The sequence below is a fragment of the Canis lupus genome, chromosome 1 (genome assembly GCF_003254725.2).
Source record: "Canis lupus dingo isolate Sandy chromosome 1, ASM325472v2, whole genome shotgun sequence".
Classification (NCBI taxonomy): domain Eukaryota; kingdom Metazoa; phylum Chordata; class Mammalia; order Carnivora; family Canidae; genus Canis; species Canis lupus.
In genome coordinates, this window is record NC_064243.1 from 42,446,429 (window position 1) to 42,465,331 (window position 18,903).

Below are 18,903 nucleotides of genomic sequence, written 5' to 3' on the forward strand. Positions count from 1 at the left end.
TCTTAAAAACCACTTTAGAGTCTTAGATCAGGGAGTGGAATCTACTCTTTGCATTCCTGTTTGGATTTATAAAGTCATTGCATGGTTCTTGGCTTAGCACCGACCATTAATCAGAATTCATCACTTGGACAGTCTTATTAGACTTAAAAGTACTTAGCTGGGTGATTTTTCTGAAAGACAAACTGCTGAAAATCGAGAAACTTCTCCAGCTCATGCAAGACAGGACAAAGTCTTAAGACACAGGGCAGGGGATCAAAATACTGCAGGGTATGACTTATGGATCTTTGCACTGTCTGATTGGAAAGCTAAAAACAGGAGTAACAACTGCTTACATGGCTTCTTAAACTGCATTGCATCTAGAGGAGGAAAAAGCTGAACTTACTTTCAACAAGAAGGCCAGTTTTTTCTTCTGTTCCTCCAAACGCACGCTGGCTGATTTCCACTTCTCTTGGATTTCAGTGAGTTCTGCCTGCAAGGCAGCCTCAGCCCCACTGTCCGCTGAGAGCAGGAGCTGCTTGCCAGCCTCCACTGTTAGGATGTAGCTGCCTTGCTGTCGCAGGAACACTTTTTCTTTGAACTGAAAGGAGTCGTAGCTTTTTACTTTCTCATTCTTTTTTTCAGCAGTTCCCTACTACAAGTGTTTTTAAGTAACCCTACAGTTTTTCATACATAGCATGCCCTCTTTATCCAACATTTATTGAGCTAGTACTTTGGGTGTGAATGAAGCCCTGCATAAATGAATGAGAATTCATTCAGGATGAGCCTCGGGAGAGGTTCAGTTTCTGTGTTCAACTTAAGTACAATGACCGTGCAATATGGAAACTGCTCTAGAAGATTGATGTATAGGGAACACACTGTCACATGCTTCGTTTAAGTTTTATTAGGATCTCTTAATTTCTTCTGCAAAAAACATTTATGATGCTTGTTTGATACAAGCAACCCACTTCCAAGAAAGACCACTCCTCAAATATCTAACCCACATGGAAGCAAGATGAAGAGGCTTCATGAGTCTTGGAAAATATATGAACATGGCCAGATTAAGGAGGAGCTGGTGTGATGAGGGCCAGGAATCAGGGAGAGGAATCCTTCCACGCGGAGAAATGAAGATAGGCAAATTTACTATAGGAGATCAACAGGATGAATTTAGGACCTTGGATGTAGTTCTCAGGAGCTAGGATATATTATACTTGTGAAAGAGTGGCAAAAGATGACATGAGAGGGACACCTGGGTGGCTCAGCGGTCGAGCGTCTGCCTTTGTCTTAGGGCATGATCCTCGGGTCCAGGACCCGAGTCCACGGGTTCCCCATGGGAAGCCTGCTTCTCCCTCTGCCTGTGTCTCTGCCTCTCTCTCTCTCTCTCTCTCTCATGAATAAAATAAATAAAATCTTTAAAAAAAGATGACACGAGATGATACCCTGCATGAGAATTTTTTTAATAGTGAAAGTGACTGAGATTCACAGGAGAAAATTAAGTAGGGAAGTCATGTGTCTGGATTAAAACACTCTGCAGTAGAGTAGAAAATGAAATGGAAGAATGGTAAATATTGGATACACTAAGATAGGTTAGAAAGCTATTGTCTATGTAGTTAAGAAATCAAGAGCTTCCCATCTAAGGTAGTGTCAGTGGTGATAGAAACTGGAAGTGTATTAGAAAAGAGGAGGGAGAGAAAAAGAATATAGCTGTAGAGTGACTCTAATGTCCCTGACTGATAGACCGGATAGCTGGTAATGACATTTCCTCAAATTAGGGACACAGGAAATGGGACTGCAGGAGAATGGCTGGTCCCGGCATCACAGACTCTGCTGGAACCCATAGAATATATTATATCCTTGATGTATATATATATATATATATATATCTAAACCTAAAAGGCAGTTGAATACATAAATTGAAAGCTTAGGAGGTGGATGTGACTAGGAGATACTACGTGGGCCCTTCTGTGCTGGTAGAAGGCCAACAAAGCCATGTGTTCATGGGGTTTCCCAGAGAAGCAAGGAGAAAGGAAGCTGCCAACAGTGAAGAGACCAGAAAAGACACTGGGGAGGACTGACTGGTAGGAGGGATCTGTCTCAGGGGCAGGGGACCCTGGTTCCCGGGGAAGACAGAAGGAAGCAGCCATACCAAGAATGGACAAAGAGTCCAGACAGGACTGAGACTTTTATCTTTTTCAGAATACTCAAGTTACACATTTAAATTGTTCATGATGGGATCCCTGGGTGGTGCAGTGGTTTGGTGCCTGCCTTTGGCCCAGGGCGCAATCCTGGAGACCCAGGATCGAATCCCACATCAGGCTCCCGGTGCATGGAGCCTGCTTCTCCCTCTGCCTGTGTCTCTGCCTCTCTCTCTCTCTCTCTGTGACTATCATAAATAAATAAAAAATTAAAAAAAAATTGTTCATGATTATGATCATTGCAAAGTGCTCCTTTCTTGGTCATTGTTTTTCTCTCCATGCTGGAAGTCAGTGAGCTGCTGGGAGGCATTGGTGTGGGCCATGGAGTGGCTCTGTGAGCGGCTGGGCCTGACCAGACTATCATCACTATAAAATCATCATAAAACGTAATACAATCATTTTATATGTTCCTGTTGATACTTTGGAACCATATTTGTCCTCATTCTAGTGTCACTCCAGGATCCTTATGAAGAACTGAGGCAAGGGTAAGGTGTACAGTGGAAATGTATAAGAGGTTTAAAAAGCATGTGTTTTGCACCTTACCTGCACTTCATCAAAGAGGGTCCTTGCCTGTTGCAGTGGTATTGGGACACTTCCGAGAGCACTCACGGGAAGATAGGACACTTCAACCAACCATTTACGAAGCTTCTCTGCCATCTCCCTGTACCGCTGCCACTGGCGAATCTGGCTGTCAATGATGCCCCTCCTCTGCTGGGCCCGGCGAATCACTCCCTGCCACTGATTGCTGAGAAGTGTCAATTTCAGGTTGAATTCATCCCTGGTACAGAAATAATTACATAGGGAAGAAAAATTGTTACCCTGGATGCATTTACACATCAGCCAGATATACACACTGTACATACACTTTATGACAGTAATAAACCTTGGGAAGTGATTTTAGGGCAGAAGTTTTGACAAATATTATGTCATAATCTGTTACTGGGTCTATTTCATGTGATTTTTGAAATTAATAACTGGGTCACCTAGGGGCCCCTAAAAATGTTTTTTAAAACTATACTCATAAACTTGATATTCCCTCACAATAAACAGCTCCAATCTTTAATGATTACTCCATATGTTAATCTAAATAATTTCTTCTACATTTTAAACCCACTTCATTTTGTTCTTAGAAATGAAAACTATCCAGTTATCACTGTCTGTATGAAGGTTGCCCATATACTTAGAGATAGTAATATATAAGTGTTCTCAATTTAAGGCTAAATAATCTCAGATCTTTTAGTTTGTTCATCCTTTATACCCCTGTGTTTTCCACCTTTAAAGAACATTGATAGTTCTTTATGAAGTTTTCTTTAAAATTCAATTTGTAGCTCTAGAACTGGTTTGTCTAGTAACAATGCATTTCTTTGTACATTAGGGTATTATTCACATTTTAATATTAAAGTGTAACATTACTTTTTTCTCTATTGTGTTAGTTTGCTTTTCTTCCCTAGATATACTATTCTCTTAAGGGTGGCTTCAAATCTGAGATGGACTTACTGTCGTGGACTCCTATATTCTTGTTACCTCCTATCATCTAGGCCTGCTGTAAAACCTTGCTTTCGTAACCAAATGTGTAATTGGTAACCTCTGTGTTTGAAAGGAAATTCTGATATTAATAACTAATTGCAATAGAACTAAACGTGATGGATTAGGTTCATGAAACTCTCCTAGAAGTTAGAAGTATCTATCATCTCTGAAAACATTTAACTCTAAGACTTGAGAATGTCCTACAACATGAAAAGTGCCCTGCATGCTGCTATCCCCACCAGACCACCATCCGAGATCTCTTTGGAGCCCTTGTCCTGGCTTTGGAGAGCTCAACAATCCTGAGCCACCTGCCAGCGTAAGGAAATACTTAATACATGACAGTGTCCTCGTGGCTGAACTTGAACTCTAAAACACAAAACTGATAAATGAACTTTTAATACACGATACGTTTGTAATCTGGGGCCCTCATGCTCTAATCTGATTTTTTTCTCTCTCTCAGCTTTCAGAATTATCCTCATCCAAAACTTCCATTTTCTTCTCTTTGGTGTTTTCCCTTAACTGTTAACATTTATAATTTAATAGATGTTGGCTTATACATGAATTTTAAATTTTGTTTTATTTATTGGCTTAAACTTTTATAATACTGTTATAGAGCTGACCAAAGGAGGATAAAGCAAAAGATAAGTTAATTGCATTTCAATTTCTTTTTATTTTGAAAGCCGTATATTCTCAGTAAAGCTCACATTTAAGTTTGGCTTACTTTGAACAGAATAAATATGGTATCACATTTTTTGTTCCAAACTTAACCATGAAAATCGTTCATGTTACTTCCAAAGAAATATCCACTTAAAACTGAAATTCATTCCAGAACACTAAAAAAAATCCTCTTAATAAAAATAGTGATTTATGTTCTTTTTTAAAAAATACTAATTATAATCAGAACTACTCGTTCTTCATATGGGAAAGATGTTCTTATGTAAATGTATAAGTTTAAATGAGGTTTGTACTCCAAATATCACTACATAAAGTAAGTGGGATGGACTAGATATTGTTCCTGGGAAATGTAAATATAGTATGAAATCAGCATTTCACATAATGGCAGTCAAAAGAGGAGCTGGATTTTACCTCTTCGTTTTTAATAAAGAGGTAATCTGCTAAGTAAATGAAGAGGAAGCCAGGGAGGAGGGGCAAGATGGCTAAAGAGTAGGGTCCCCAAGTCACCTGTCCCCACCAAATTACCTAGAAAACCTTCAAATCATCCTGAAAATCTACGAATTCGGCCTGAGATTTAGAGAGACCAGCTGGAATGCTACAGTGAGAAGAGTTCGCGCTTCTATCGAGGTAGGAAGACGGGGAAAAAGAAATAAAGAAACAAAAGGCCTCCAAGGGGGAGGGGCCCCGCGAGGAGCCGGGCTGAGGCCGGGGCGAGTGTCCCCAGGACAGGAGAGCCCCGTCCCGGAGGAGCAGGAGCTGCACCGACCTTCCCGGGCGGAAAGGGGCTCGCGGGGAGTTGGAGCAGGACCCAGGAGGGCGGGGATGCCCTCGGGCTCCCGGGGACACTAACAGACACCTGCGCCCCGGGAGAGTGCGCCGAGCTCCCTAAGGGCTGCAGCGCGCACGGCGGGACCCGGAGCAGCTCTGGGGGGCTCCGGCGGCGGCTCCGCGGAGGGGGCTGCGGGGCGGGAGCAGCTCGGGGGGGCTCGGGCAGAGGAAGAGGCTCGGTGCGGAGGGGCCTGCGGGGCGGGAGCAGCTCGGAGGGGCTCGGGCAGAGGAAGAGGCTCGGTGCAGAGGGGGCTGCGCGGTTCCAGGAGCAGCTCGTAGGGGCTCGGGGGCGGCTCCGGGGAGGGGGCTGCGGGGCGGGAGCGTGAATCCAACAGCGCAGGCTCCGGAGCACGGGGCGCAGGGACACAGCCCAGGATCCGGCCTCCCCCCGGGACAGGCAGAGGCCGGGAGGGCCCAGGACAGCAAGGACGCTCCTGCCCCAGCTGAGCAGATCAGCGGCCCCGCCCCGGAGCCTCCAGGCCCTGCAGACAGAGAGCTCCGGGGTTACTGCAGGGGCTGAAGCCAGGGCTGCAGAGCTGGCCCCGCCACTGGGGCTGTTCCTCCTGGGGCCTCACGGAGTAAACAACCCCCCTGAGCCCTGCGCCAGGCAGGGGCAGAGCAGCTCCCCCAACTGCTAACACCTGAAAATCAGCACAACAGGCCCTCCCCCAGAAGACCAGCTAGACGGACAAGTTCCAGGGGAAGTCAAGGGACTTAAAGTACATAGAATCAGAAGATACTCCCCCGTGTTGTTTTTTTTGTTGTTGTTGTTATTGTTGTTTTTTGTGTTTGTTTGTTTTCTTTTGTTTGTTTTTTTGTTTGTTTGTTAGGGTTTTTTTTTTTTTTTTTTTTTTTTTTTTTTTTTTTTGCTTTTTGATTTGTTTCCTTCCCCCACCCTTTTTTCTTTCTCTTTTTCTTCTTTTCTTTCTTCCTTTTATCTTTTTTCTTTTTCTCTTTTCTTTCCTTCTTTCTCTCCTCTCTTTTTCTCCTTTTCCCAATACAACTTGCTTTTGGCCACTCTGCACTGAGCAAAATGACTAGAAGGAAAACCTCACCTCAAAAGAAAGAATCAGAAACAGTCCTCTCTCCCACAGAGTTACAAAATCTGGATTACAATTCAATGTCAGAAAGCCAATTCAGAAGCACTAGTATACAGCTACTGGTGGCTCTAGAAAAAAGCATAAAGGACTCAAGAGACTTCATGACTGCAGAATTTAGAGCTAATCAGGCAGAAATTAAAAATCAATTGAATGAGATGCAATCCAAACTAGAAGTCCTAACGACGAGGGTTAACGAGGTGGAAGAACGAGTGAGTGACACAGAAGACAAGTTGATGGCAAAGAGGGAAACTGAGGAAAAAAGAGATAATTAAAAGACCATGAAGATAGATTAAGGGAAATAAACGACAGCCTGAGGAAGAAAAACCTACGTTTAATTGGGGTTCCCGAGGGCGCCGAAAGGGACAGAGGGCCAGAATATGTATTTGAACAAATCCTAGCTGAAAACTTTCCTAATCTGGGAAGGGAAACAGGCATTCAGATCCAGGAAATAGAGAGATCCCCCCTAAAATCAATAAAAACCGTTCAACACCTCGACATTTAATAGTGAAGCTTGCAAATTCCAAAGATAAAGAGAAGATCCTTAAAGCAGCAAGAGACAAGAAATTCCTGACTTTTATGGGGAGGAGTATTAGGGTAACAGCAGACCTCTCCACAGAGACCTGGCAGGCCAGAAAGGGCTGGCAGGATATATTCAGGGTCCTAAATGAGAAGAACATGCAACCAAGAATACTTTATCCAGCAAGGCTCTCATTCAAAATGGAAGGAGAGATAAAGAGCTTCCAAGACAGGCAGGAACTGAAAGAATATGTGGCCTCCAAACCAGCTCTGCAAGAAATTTTAAGGGGGACTCTTAAAATCCCCCTTTAAGAAGAAGTTCAGTGGAACATTCCACAAAAACAAGGACTGAATAGATATCATGATGACACTAAACTCATATCTCTCAATAGTAACTGAACGTGAACGGGCTTAATGACCCCATCAAAAGGTGCAGGGTTTCAGACTGGATAAAAAAGCAGGACCCATCTATTTGCTGTCTACAAGAGACTCATTTTAGACAGGACACCTACAGCCTGAAAATAAAAGGTTGGAGAACCATTTACTATTCGAATGGTCCTCAAAAGAAAGCAGGGGTAGCCATCCTTATAACAGATAAACTAAAATTTACCCCGAAGACTGTAGTGAGAGATGAAGAGGGACACTATATCATACTTAAAGGATCTATCCAACAAGAGGACTTAACAGTCCTCAATATATATGCCCCGAATGTGGGAGCTGCCAAATATATAAATCAATTAATAACCAAAGTGAAGAAATACTTAGATAATAATACACTTATACTTGGTTACTTCAATCTAGCTCTTTCTATACTCGATAGGTCTTCTAAGCACAACATCTCCAAAGAAACGAGAGCTTTAAATGATACACTGGACCAGATGGATTTCATAGATATCTACAGAACTTTACATCCAAACTCAACTGAATACACATTCTTCTCAAGTGCACATGGAACTTTCTCCAGAATAGACCACATACTGGGTCACAAATCGGGTCTGAACCGATACCAAAAGATTGGGATCGTCCCCTGCATATTCTCAGACCATAATGCCTTGAAATTAGAACTAAATCACAACAAGAAGTTTGGAAGGACCTCAAACACGTGGAGGTTAAGGACCATCCTGCTAAAAGATGAAAGGGTCAACCAGGAAATTAAGGAAGAATTAAAAAGATTCATGGAAACTAATGAGAATGAAGATACAGCCGTTCAAAGTCTTTGGGATGCAGCAAAAGCAGTCCTGAGGGGGAAATACACCCAATACAAGCATCCATCCAAAAAGTGGAAAGAACTCAAATGCAAAAGCTAACCTTACAACTAAAGGAGCTAGAGAAAAAACAGCAAATAGATACTACACCCAGCAGAAGAAGAGAGTTAATAAAGATTCGAGCAGAACTCAACGAAATAGAGACCAGAAGAACTGTGGAACAGATCAACAGAAGCAGGAGTTGGTTCTCTGAAAGAATTAATAAGATAGATAAACCATTAGCCAGCCTTACTAAAAAGAAGAGGGAGAAGACTCAAATTAATAAAATCATGAATGAGAAAGGAGAGATCACTACCAACACCAAGGAAATACAAACGATTTTAAAAACATATTATGAACAGCTATACGCCAATAAATTAGGCAATCTAGAAGAAATGGATGCATTCCTGGAAAGCCACAAACTACCAAAACTGGAACAGGAAGATATAGGAAACCTGAACAGGCCAATAACCAGGGAGGAAATTGAAGCAGTCATCAAAAACCTCCCAAGACACAAAAGTCCAGGGCCAGATGGCTTCCCAGGGGAATTCTATCAAATGTTTAAAGAAGAAACCATACCTATTCTACTAAAGCTGTTTGGAAAGATAGAAAGAGATGGAGTACTTCCAAATTCGTTCTATGAGGCCAGCATCACCTTAATTCCAAAACCAGGCAAAGACCCCACCAAAAAGGAGAATTACAGACCAATATCCCTGATGAACATGGATGCAAAAATTCTCAACAAAATATTAGCTAATAGGATCCAACGGTACATTAAGAAAATTATTCACCATGACCAAGTAGGATTTATCCCCGGGACACAAGGCTGGTTCAACACCCATAAAACAATCAATGTGATTCATCATATCAGCAAGAGAAAAACCAAGAACCATATGATCCTCTCATTAGATGCTGAGAAAGCACTTGACAAAATACAGCATCCATTCCTGATCAAAACTCTTCAGAGTGTAGGGATGGAGGGAACATTCCTCAACATCTTAAAAGCCATCTACGAAAAGCCCACAGCAAATATCATTCTCAATGGGGAAGCACTGGGAGCCTTTCCCCTAAGATCAGGAACAAGACAGGGATGTCCACTCTCACCACTGCTATTCAACATAGTACTGGAATTGCCTCAGCAATCCGACAACAAAAAGACATTAAAAGCATTCAAATTGTCAAAGAAGAAGTCAAACTCTCCCTCTTCGCCGATGACATGATACTCTACATAGAAAACCCAAAAGTCTCCACCCCAAGATTGCTAGAACTCATACAGCAATTTGGTAGCGTGGCAGGATACAAAATCAATGCCCAGAAATCAATGGCATTTCTATGCACTAACAATGAGACTGAAGAAAGAGAAATTAAGGAGTCAATCCCATTTGCAATTGCACCCAAAAGCATAAGATACATAAACCTAACCAAAGAGGTAAAGGATCTATACCCTAAAAACTATAGAACACTTCTGAAAGAAATTGAGGAAGACACAAAGAGATGGAAAAATATTCCATGCTCATGGATTGGCAGAATTAATATTGTGAAAATGTCAATGTTACCCAGGGCAATACACATGTTTAATGCAATCCCTATCAAAATACCATGGACTTTCTTCAGAGAGTTAGAACAAATTATTTTAATATTTGTGTGGAATCAGAAAAGACCCCAAATAGCCAGGGGAATTTTAAAAAAGAAAACCATATCTGGGGGCATCACAATGCCAGATTTCAGGTTGTACTACAAAGCTGTGGTCATCAAGACAGTGTGGTACTGGCACAAAAACAGACACATAGATCAATGGAACAGAATAGAGAACCCAGAAGTGGACCCTCAACTTTATGGTCAACTAATATTCGATAAAGGAGGAAAGACTATCCATTGGAAGAAAGACAGTCTCTTCAATAAATGGTGCTGGGAAAATTGGACATCCACATGCAGAAGAATGAAACTAGCCCATTCTCTTTCACCATACACAAAGATAAACTCAAAATGGATGAAAGATCTAAATGTGAGACAAGAGTCCATCAAAATCCTAGAGAAGAACACAGGCAACACCCTTTTTGAACTCGGTCACAGTAACTTCTTGCAAGATACATCCACAAAGGCAAAAGAAACAAAAGCAAAAATGAACTATTGGGACTTCATCAAGATAAGAAGCTTTTGCACAGCAAAGGATACAGTCAACAAAACTCAAAGACAACCTACAGAATGGGAGAAGATATTTGCAAATGACCTATCAGATAAAGGGCTAGTTTCCAAGATCTATAAAGAACTTATTAAACTCAACACCAAAGAAACAAACAATCCAATCATGAAATGGGCAAAAGACATGAACAGAAATCTCACAGAGGAAGACATAGACATGGCCAACATGCATATGAGAAAATGCTCCGCATCACTTGCCATCAGGGAAATACAAATCAAAACCACAATGAGATACCACCTCACACCAGTGAGAATGGGGCAAATTAACAAGGCAGGAAACAACAAATGTTGGAGAGGATGCGGAGAAAAGGGAACCCTCTTACACTGTTGGTGGGAATGTGAACTGGTGCAGCCACTCTGGAAAACTGTGTGGAGGTTCCTCAAAGAGTTAAAAATAGACCTGCCCTACGACCCAGCAATTGCACTGCTGGGGATTTACCCCAAAGATACAGATGCAATGAAATGCCGGGACACCTGCACCCCGATGTTTCTAGCAGCAATGTCCACAATAGCCAAACTGTGGAAGGAGCCTTGGTGTCCATCGACAGATGAATGGATAAAGAAGATGTGGTTTATGTATACAATGGAATATTACTCAGCCATTAGAAATGACAAATACCCACCATTTGCTTCGACGTGGATGGAACTGGAGGGTATTATGCTGAGTGAAATAAGTCAATCGGGGAAGGACAAACAGTGTATGTTCTCATTCATTTGGGGAATATAAATAATAGTGAAAGGGAATATAAGGGAAGGGAGAAGAAATGTGTGGGAAATATCAGAAAGGGAGACAGAACGTAAAGACTGCTAACTCTGAGAAACGAACTAGGGGTGGTAGAGGGGAGGAGAGTGGGGGGTGGGAGTGAATGGGTGACGGGCACTGGGGTTATTCTGTATGTTGGTAAATTGAACACCAATAAAAAATAAATTAAAAAAAAAAAAGAGGAAGCCAGATTTCAGGTTGAGTGTCGTCTGACTTAAGGTAACAAACCCTTTTGAAACCTGGAATTACCATGTTGTGGGAAAGCTGGCTGGTCCTGACTAAAAACCAGATATACAATTCTACAGCTAGTTGAGTGACCTTGGCCACATCAGTTTGCATTTCTGTGCCTTAAGTTTTCTTCTTAAGTAAAAGAGATGATCAAGTGATCTCTATGCTCCTTTGAGGAATACAATTTCTGTTAGGGCAGGAGAAGATTAGAAGCATCTGTTTACAAACCATTGATACATCATTGATACAATTTGTTCTGATCTATTCATTAATTCCAGTCTCCTGCAGAGGTCTGGAGAAGGTTGGCTAGGTGATTTCCAATTACTCTATGTCCTTCATGTAATATAATAGCCATTCTTTAAAAAGATTCAATACTCAGTCATTTCAGAGATTCAGACAAGCCTTTCTTCCAATTACTGAGGCCCCACTGAAGTACAATTGCCTTAGGAAGATTAGACATATGCCCTCTAATCTGCTCATTAAAAAGAAAATGACTAATTCACTGGAACCTTTCTTCATAAAAATATATCAAAGATCCTACCTGTCATCAACTTGACCTTGTTCTAGAAGACGCTGACCATCAATAATGATTGAGTGCAAAATCTGCTGACGACTGAACATCTCTGCTTGAAACAACTATTAAGTGAAAAAAACAGAAAAATACACTTTAGAGTTCCCAATTTTAGTGACCAGTTTTATAGTAACTTCCCCAAATTTTTGTTTTAGCAAGGCTTTGAAAAATATTTCCAGTTGAATTGGAGTTTGTGTGAAGTCCCACGGTATAGGAATAATGCATTTTTAAACAATCACATGAGATATAATTAAAGATAAAGTTTAGTTTTGCTTACAAAAACTAAGTGACTAAAAGTAAAATTATGTTTTCCTTCTTTCAAAATCACCTAATAACATAATTTATATTCTAATTTATTTTCAGATAGAGAATAGCTAAAGACCTTTCAGAAAGTTAAAAAAGATTTAAGAAACTCCACATTTCTCTTTTCTTTTCTTTCTTTTTTTTTTTTTTTTGGAACTCAATATTCTTTTATTTAATTTGGTTAATAAAATTATTTCATTACAAAAAATTCAACAAAGTTTTTCAAATTATTGCTTTTGTTTTTAAAATAGATTTACTGAGATATAATTTACCTACCTTATAATTCACCTATTTAGAGTAACAATGTCCTTTAACATATCCACAGACTTGGCCAACCATCACCATAATTGATTTTAGACCAAAAAGAACTCCACACTCAGCAATTACTCTCTCTTCCCAATCTGTGGGACCCAGGAAATTTAACAAAATCCCCTACCCCTGGACAAGCAGAGCAGGACCAACTCCATTTTGTGCTACACCCACCACCTCCTATATGACCCCCACATGACCTGCTTATTGCTTAAGGTGCTGCCCCACCCTAGTCAAACTGCTGGGCACACCCTAATCGGAAATTGGCTCATAATAATGTAACTCTGCCTTGTGCCCGCCAAAACTGCACGCCAATTCTGACCAAAGTAATAGGCCAGCTCAAATAGATACTGTAGGGTAAGATGTAATTCAATCAGCCACCTGCGTGTGGACTGACATGACTGTGCAATTATCTGTGTATCCCATGGGCCACTGGCCCCTATAAAGCTGCTATGCCTCTTAGTCTCGGGGTCCAAGTCCCTGCTCCTCTGTGTCGGATATACTTGGACCCAAGCTCAAGCTTGTAATAAACCCTCGTGTGTTTGCATTGGTGTCGGCTCCTTGGTGGTTTCTCGGATTCGCGATCTTGGGCACAACACAACCCATAAGCCCATTAGGTATAACCACTGACCTATTTTCTATCTCTGAAGATTTGTCTACTTTGGACATTTCATGTAAATGGAATCATGCAATGTACTGTCTTTTGTTACTGGTTTCTTTCCACTTAGCATGTTTCCAAGGTTGATGCATGCTCAGGATGCATCATCACCATATTCCTTTTTATTGCTGAATAGTATTCCACTGTACAGACATACCACATTGATTTATTAATTCATCAGCTGATGGATATTTAGGGTTGTCCTCATTTTGCAGCTCTTATAAATAACATTGCTATGAACAATATTGTCGCACAAGTTTTTGTGGACACATATTTTCATTTCTTTCTGGTATAAACCTAAGATTGGAATTATTGGGTCATTGGAATTATTGGGTAACTCTGTAAAGTATTTTGAGGAACTGCCCAACTGTCTTCCAAAGCAGCTTCACCATTTTACATTCCCAACAGCAATGTATGAGGATTCCAATTCCTATATACCCACGCCAACACTTAACTGTCTTCTTCATCAAAGCCATCACAGTGGGTATGGTGATATATCACTATGGTTTTGATTCATTGTCTTTTATTTCATCTTCAGTCAACTTAATAAAACTTGACTTAAAAATACCTTATACATATTTAAATTCTCTACTTTTAAAATATAAGCAAAATGCTTTAAAGTTAGTTTCATTCTCTTGTAATTTATTTTCAGCTTTTCTCTGCTTTTAGGTAGATCCTAACTCTCCATTTGTGTATAGTTCAGAAACATACAGCCCAATGTGGTTATACCAGTAAACAGCAAAATCGAGATGAAATGCAAATTAATTAATTTGCTTTTTGTATTTAGTTCTCTCTTCAGTGTTTCTTAAGAAATAATTATAATGCAATTTGATCAAGAGGTACTCTTGGAGAACAGCCGCGGTGGCGCAGCGCTTTGGCGCCACCTGCGGCCCAGGGTGTGATTCTGGAGACCCTGGATCTAGTCCCACATCTGTCTCCCTGCATGGAGCCTGCTTCTCCTTCTGCCTGTGTCTCTGTCTCTGTCTCTCTCTCTGTGTCTCTCATGAATAAATAAATAAAATCTTTAAAAAAAAAAAAGAGGTACTCTTGGAGATATTTGGTAGTTTAAGCTCCAAGTATAAAATATATACATGTTTTTTACGTAACACACAATTTTCATTTATCAAAGACTTCTGATCAAAACAATCTCTTTAGCAACTAGCCTTGGCAAGATTAATGTAGTATGTAACTAATTTGAAAATTGTCTATTTCTGCATTCCTTTCACACATACCCTTGATTCCCCGCCCCCCCTCCCTTGTAAATAGACTTTTACCACAATTCTGGCTGTATATGTTGCAGGATATCTAAGCCCACCACATTTTTAAAACCAACTAAGGAAACAAAGAATAGGACCACATTTTTGTAATTAACATATGAAAACCTCAAGCTTAAGAAAGAAGGCAAACAATGACTACACCTGAGCAGACTCAACGCAAAATATAGTGCTTGAACTCCTCCCCATGGCATTGTGCAGCATTTTTCAAGGATCAAAAACTATTTTATTACCCCACTAACCTACCAACATAACTTACCTCATGCGCTCTCTGCTGCTCCAAAAGATGCTGATAATTGCCTGAAATCTCTACTGCTAACTTTTGTTCCGTTTGAACCAGGAATTCCATCCATGTTTCACATTTTTCCAAGAAAGTCTGATGTTGTAGCAAAAATGATTGCAACTTACTGACAGAACAAAGGAAAAGAATAATGATTATATTGTTGTTTGTTCTTCTAATGTTAGCAATAAAACTACACTAAATAAATATTCTCTGCCTGCAATTCTAATTTGACCACCATGAAGCTTTTGATGTTAGGTAGTAAATTTTTAAGAAAAAAAAGTTTAAAATGGTAAGTTTTCAGGGTGCCTGGGTGGCTCAGTCAGGTAAGCATCTGCTGTCAGCTCACGTCATGATCCCAGGGTCCTGGGATGGAGCCCTGCATCGGGTTCCGTTTGGTTGGGAGTCTGCTTCTCCCTCTCCCTCCACCCTCCACTTGTGTTCTCTCTCTCTCTCTCTCTCTCTCTCATTCTCACATGCTCTCTCTCTCAAATAAATAAAGAAAATCCTTAAAATAAAATGGTAAGTTTTCAAAATGATAAAATTATGTATGTATCTTTAATATATTATGTAAAAGAGTTTTTCTTTTTTGTTAAAACAATATTTAGCACATCAAGCATGGGAACCCACTTCACAATTTGATTTCTCCACTTCTACTTCAAATTTTGTGAATATCACTGGAAAGATTGATAAACATGCACAAACCATGCACTTATTTCTCCTGATATATCAGAATGGCCCAGACATGTACCTGAATCTTTCTGTGGTCTGAGAGGAGATCAGAGACCAGCGCCGGTTCAGATTCTGCATCCTTTTGATTTCTTTATCATTCAGTGGTAGCCTATACCCAAGCTCATTTAGACGGTCTAGATCAGGGACCATGCTGCTGAATTTTAACATCTGTCCCTGAAAGCAAGATTTAAAAGCCAGTTTAGCACTATGGTCAGGAAAGGCAGAGTTCTTTTAAAGTGCATGGAGAAGAAGTCTCTACATTTCTAAGCCACTGATTTGTAATCTCAGATCTGCAAATAGAGCTTTGTCTCCTAACAAGCTCCACTGCTGTCACTGCCACTGCTGCTACAGCTTACTTGTTTCCACTGAATGTTTAGTAGTTTACGTGTATTACTTACTTGCCGATGGATGAAAGTTCTGTTGATGACTGAAAAAGCATATTTCCTACTCTGTTTTCCATTTCTCTATGCTAATCTGCTCTTTATTACCTAATATCAGTAAGAACATTTATAATGATAACCATTTATAATAGCAACAGCTAACATTTCTTGAGCACTTATTATGAACCAAGTATTCTTATAAGAGCTTTACAGGTAATAACTCATTTTGTTTCCAAAACAATCCCCTAAGGTAAGTACCATGACTATTCCAACCTTATGAGTTTAGAAATGGTAAATAAATTACTCATGGCAACCCAGCTAGTAAGCAGCAGAGCTGGGTAAACAAGAGCCCTTAAGTGCCTGCAAGATAGAATTTGATTCCATTTGAGTTTTGAAGTCACCACACATTATCCAGCAGCTTCAATTTTAGGTGTTTGGCCCCAATCCCAAAGTTGGTAAGACTCAACTGACAAAGCAGTCTGTGCTTTCAGAGCTCTTCCCCCCCTTCAAACACAGGACAAAGCTGTCTTTTCTGGTTTTCAGGGGTTGGGGTGGGGTGGGGGAGGGAACTGTAACTCCAGCTAGGAAATTGGCTATAGAAAGGGGGAAATGGCAGGACACCTTTGGCTGTGTGTGTTTTCTCTTTGCATGCTCTGAAATAGGCTCATTACCCTAAAGACAGAATAAATCTTTCCAACTGCTAAAGTTGAAAGCATAACAATTAGATGGAAGATTTTCCATGGGTAGATATTAGCAGTGAGCAAAACTGATATACAGGGCTCCTTCTCATGGGTCCTACAGACAGTAAGATACTATTCCAATAATACTATTCTACAACAGTAGTCACCTAATCACACAAAGGTAATTAAATGGTATGAAAAAATTTTGAAGAAGAAAAACGGTATGCTATGAAAGTATGTGGCTGGGGAGCCTGACCATAATCAAAAGGTGGAGCTTTCTTAAGACAGTGACATTGAACAAAATGACCAAAAGTTCATTCCTTTTGGTGGGAAGGGACTTGGTGGGGACAAAAAAGAAATTCCAGAAAGAAAGAATGTTATATGCACAGATGCTAGGAAGCACTGTGATGGACACTGAGATGACTAGTGGAGGAAGACAAGATCCTTAGGAAGATGGAAGCCAGGTCCACTGGTCTTCACCCTTAGAACCATGGGAACCTGTGGAGAGTTTTAAACAGAAATAATATGATAAAACTGGCATGTCTATTGTATCATTTTATTTACTGAATGTTTAAAATAATTCATAATTATGTAAAACTCTTTAAAGAAAAAGATCATTCTGGCAACTATGGGCTAAAGATGCTATACAGAAGGCTATGGAGGCTATTGGTGGGGTCTGAGAAATAGAGGACTTGCCTAGGAGAGGATAAGGGTATAGATGGAGATGGGAGGCTCAAAGGCTCCAAAGGAGAAGGTGACCTACTACGCAGGGGCAGGGATGAGAGGTGGGAAGGAGGAGTGAGCTGGAATCCTAGGACTGCTCCTGGCTGGGCTCCCATCATAGGGTGTGAAATCAGCATGTGCTCGCTACAGGAAAACAGAGCAGGTAAGGATTTCTTTGGAAGTTCACAATAAAAAGTAGGCGTATGTCAGGAGTTGTGAGTAATCCTTAAGATCTGGGGCACAAAAGAAGATTTAGGCCTAGCTTTTGAATGCATTTACCTTAAGTTCTTCCATCCTTTCCTGAATGGTTGAGAGGTCAGATGAGTGGCTAGGGTCCTGCCCTTGTAATATGTCTTCAGCTTCTACTATCCAGGCCTCCAATGCTTCTAAACTCTTGGTAAAGGTCTCATAGTCAAGAACTCCAACCTTTTGTTTTCATAAAAGAAAACTGGTATTTAGATATCTAGTGAAAGGACAATTGGATGCTGAAATTATTTTTCATATTCTTGTGCCAAATTGCTATCCTTAAGAAGCAATAACTAAAGAAATAAGACTATATGATTTAACCTTTATTCTCTTTATTAATGTAATTTTTTGAAAACTTGGAATTACTCTTATATTCCATTTATTAATTAACTAATTAAAGTTATTTTTAAAATATGCTACCAAATAGAAATATATTCTGATTCTTGGCAAAAACTTGTTATATAAACAAGAATGTCAACACTAAAGCCACTTACTGTTTATTAGTTGAACATATTTCACTCAGTACCATAGAAGGAAACATTGCTTTAGGGGCAAAAATCACATTATAAGGAATAGTGTTAAAGACTTCCACCTTCCTTTGTCCTCACTGGAACTTCCAAGTTCATTTACTTTTTAATTCTTTGGTCTTGAAAGAGGTATTGTCTTAATGATGAAAAAAATTTCTTTTCCTGTTGTTAGGTTCAGATATTACAGAAAATCAATTTATAAGACATACCTATTATGAGCTCTGTAACATACCTGTAATGTAGTCTGCTGCTTGCAAAGAGCCTGTTCTAGGGCACATAGGTGTTGACTCAAAGACAGCTGATCAGATTGAATGGCTGATGCCGCTGAAGCATCCACTTGTTGCTTGAGCTGCTCTCCCAGCTCATGGAGAACAAAAAGAGAATCCTTCACTATCCCCAGTCCTTTGAGGAGATCCTACAGATGATGAAAATATGCCCATTATGAAACAATATGGTGAGTGTACTCCTTAAACTGATAATCAGCAAAAGGTCACACATCTAGAAATAGTTAATTCTTACTTGTCAAATTACTACACTAAATAACCTTTACACCTGCAGAAAAATAATGAAGAATTAAATCTGATTTTTTAAAAAATGGATATGTTATCATTTTTAGAAGTATATGTATTACCCTTATAATAAAAGCCAAAGAAATCCATTGTAGGATCCTGGGGGAGATGCAGAGAAACATACATAAAAGGAAGAAACATTTTCTTCATGTAGACCCAATAAGTGGAAACATTTGGGCATTTTTTCCCCCTATCTTTCCATGTAGTTGATATCAAGTCAAAATACACAGAGCTACATTTGACCTTTTTCTGCTTAATATTATACACACAGGGGATGAGTTTGTCAACAGCATCTTTCATATGCATGGTTGCATTATAGTGGTTGCGACAGACCCTCCTATCTCAGTGGAGCATAGAGCCCCAACAATGGCCCTGGTGAGCAGGGATTAAAGCATAC

General features: G+C 40.2%; 1 protein-coding gene across 18 annotated transcripts in view; it reads right to left on the reverse strand.

Moving 5' to 3' along the window:
- SYNE1 (spectrin repeat containing nuclear envelope protein 1) overlaps window positions 1–18,903 on the reverse strand; it is a 449,297-nt gene that overhangs the window by 73,022 nt on the left and 357,372 nt on the right. For all 18 annotated transcript variants that reach the window (XM_049113743.1, XM_035708408.2, XM_049113741.1 and 15 more), the window contains 7 exons: window positions 18,170–18,352; window positions 17,444–17,590; window positions 15,401–15,555; window positions 14,629–14,776; window positions 11,796–11,890; window positions 2,715–2,949; window positions 383–577 (listed from right to left, as the gene is read on the reverse strand). In XM_049113743.1, the coding sequence (XP_048969700.1) occupies window positions 383–577; window positions 2,715–2,949; window positions 11,796–11,890; window positions 14,629–14,776; window positions 15,401–15,555; window positions 17,444–17,590; window positions 18,170–18,352 (1,158 nt within the window). The remainder of the gene's footprint in view (window positions 1–382; window positions 578–2,714; window positions 2,950–11,795; window positions 11,891–14,628; window positions 14,777–15,400; window positions 15,556–17,443; window positions 17,591–18,169; window positions 18,353–18,903) is intronic.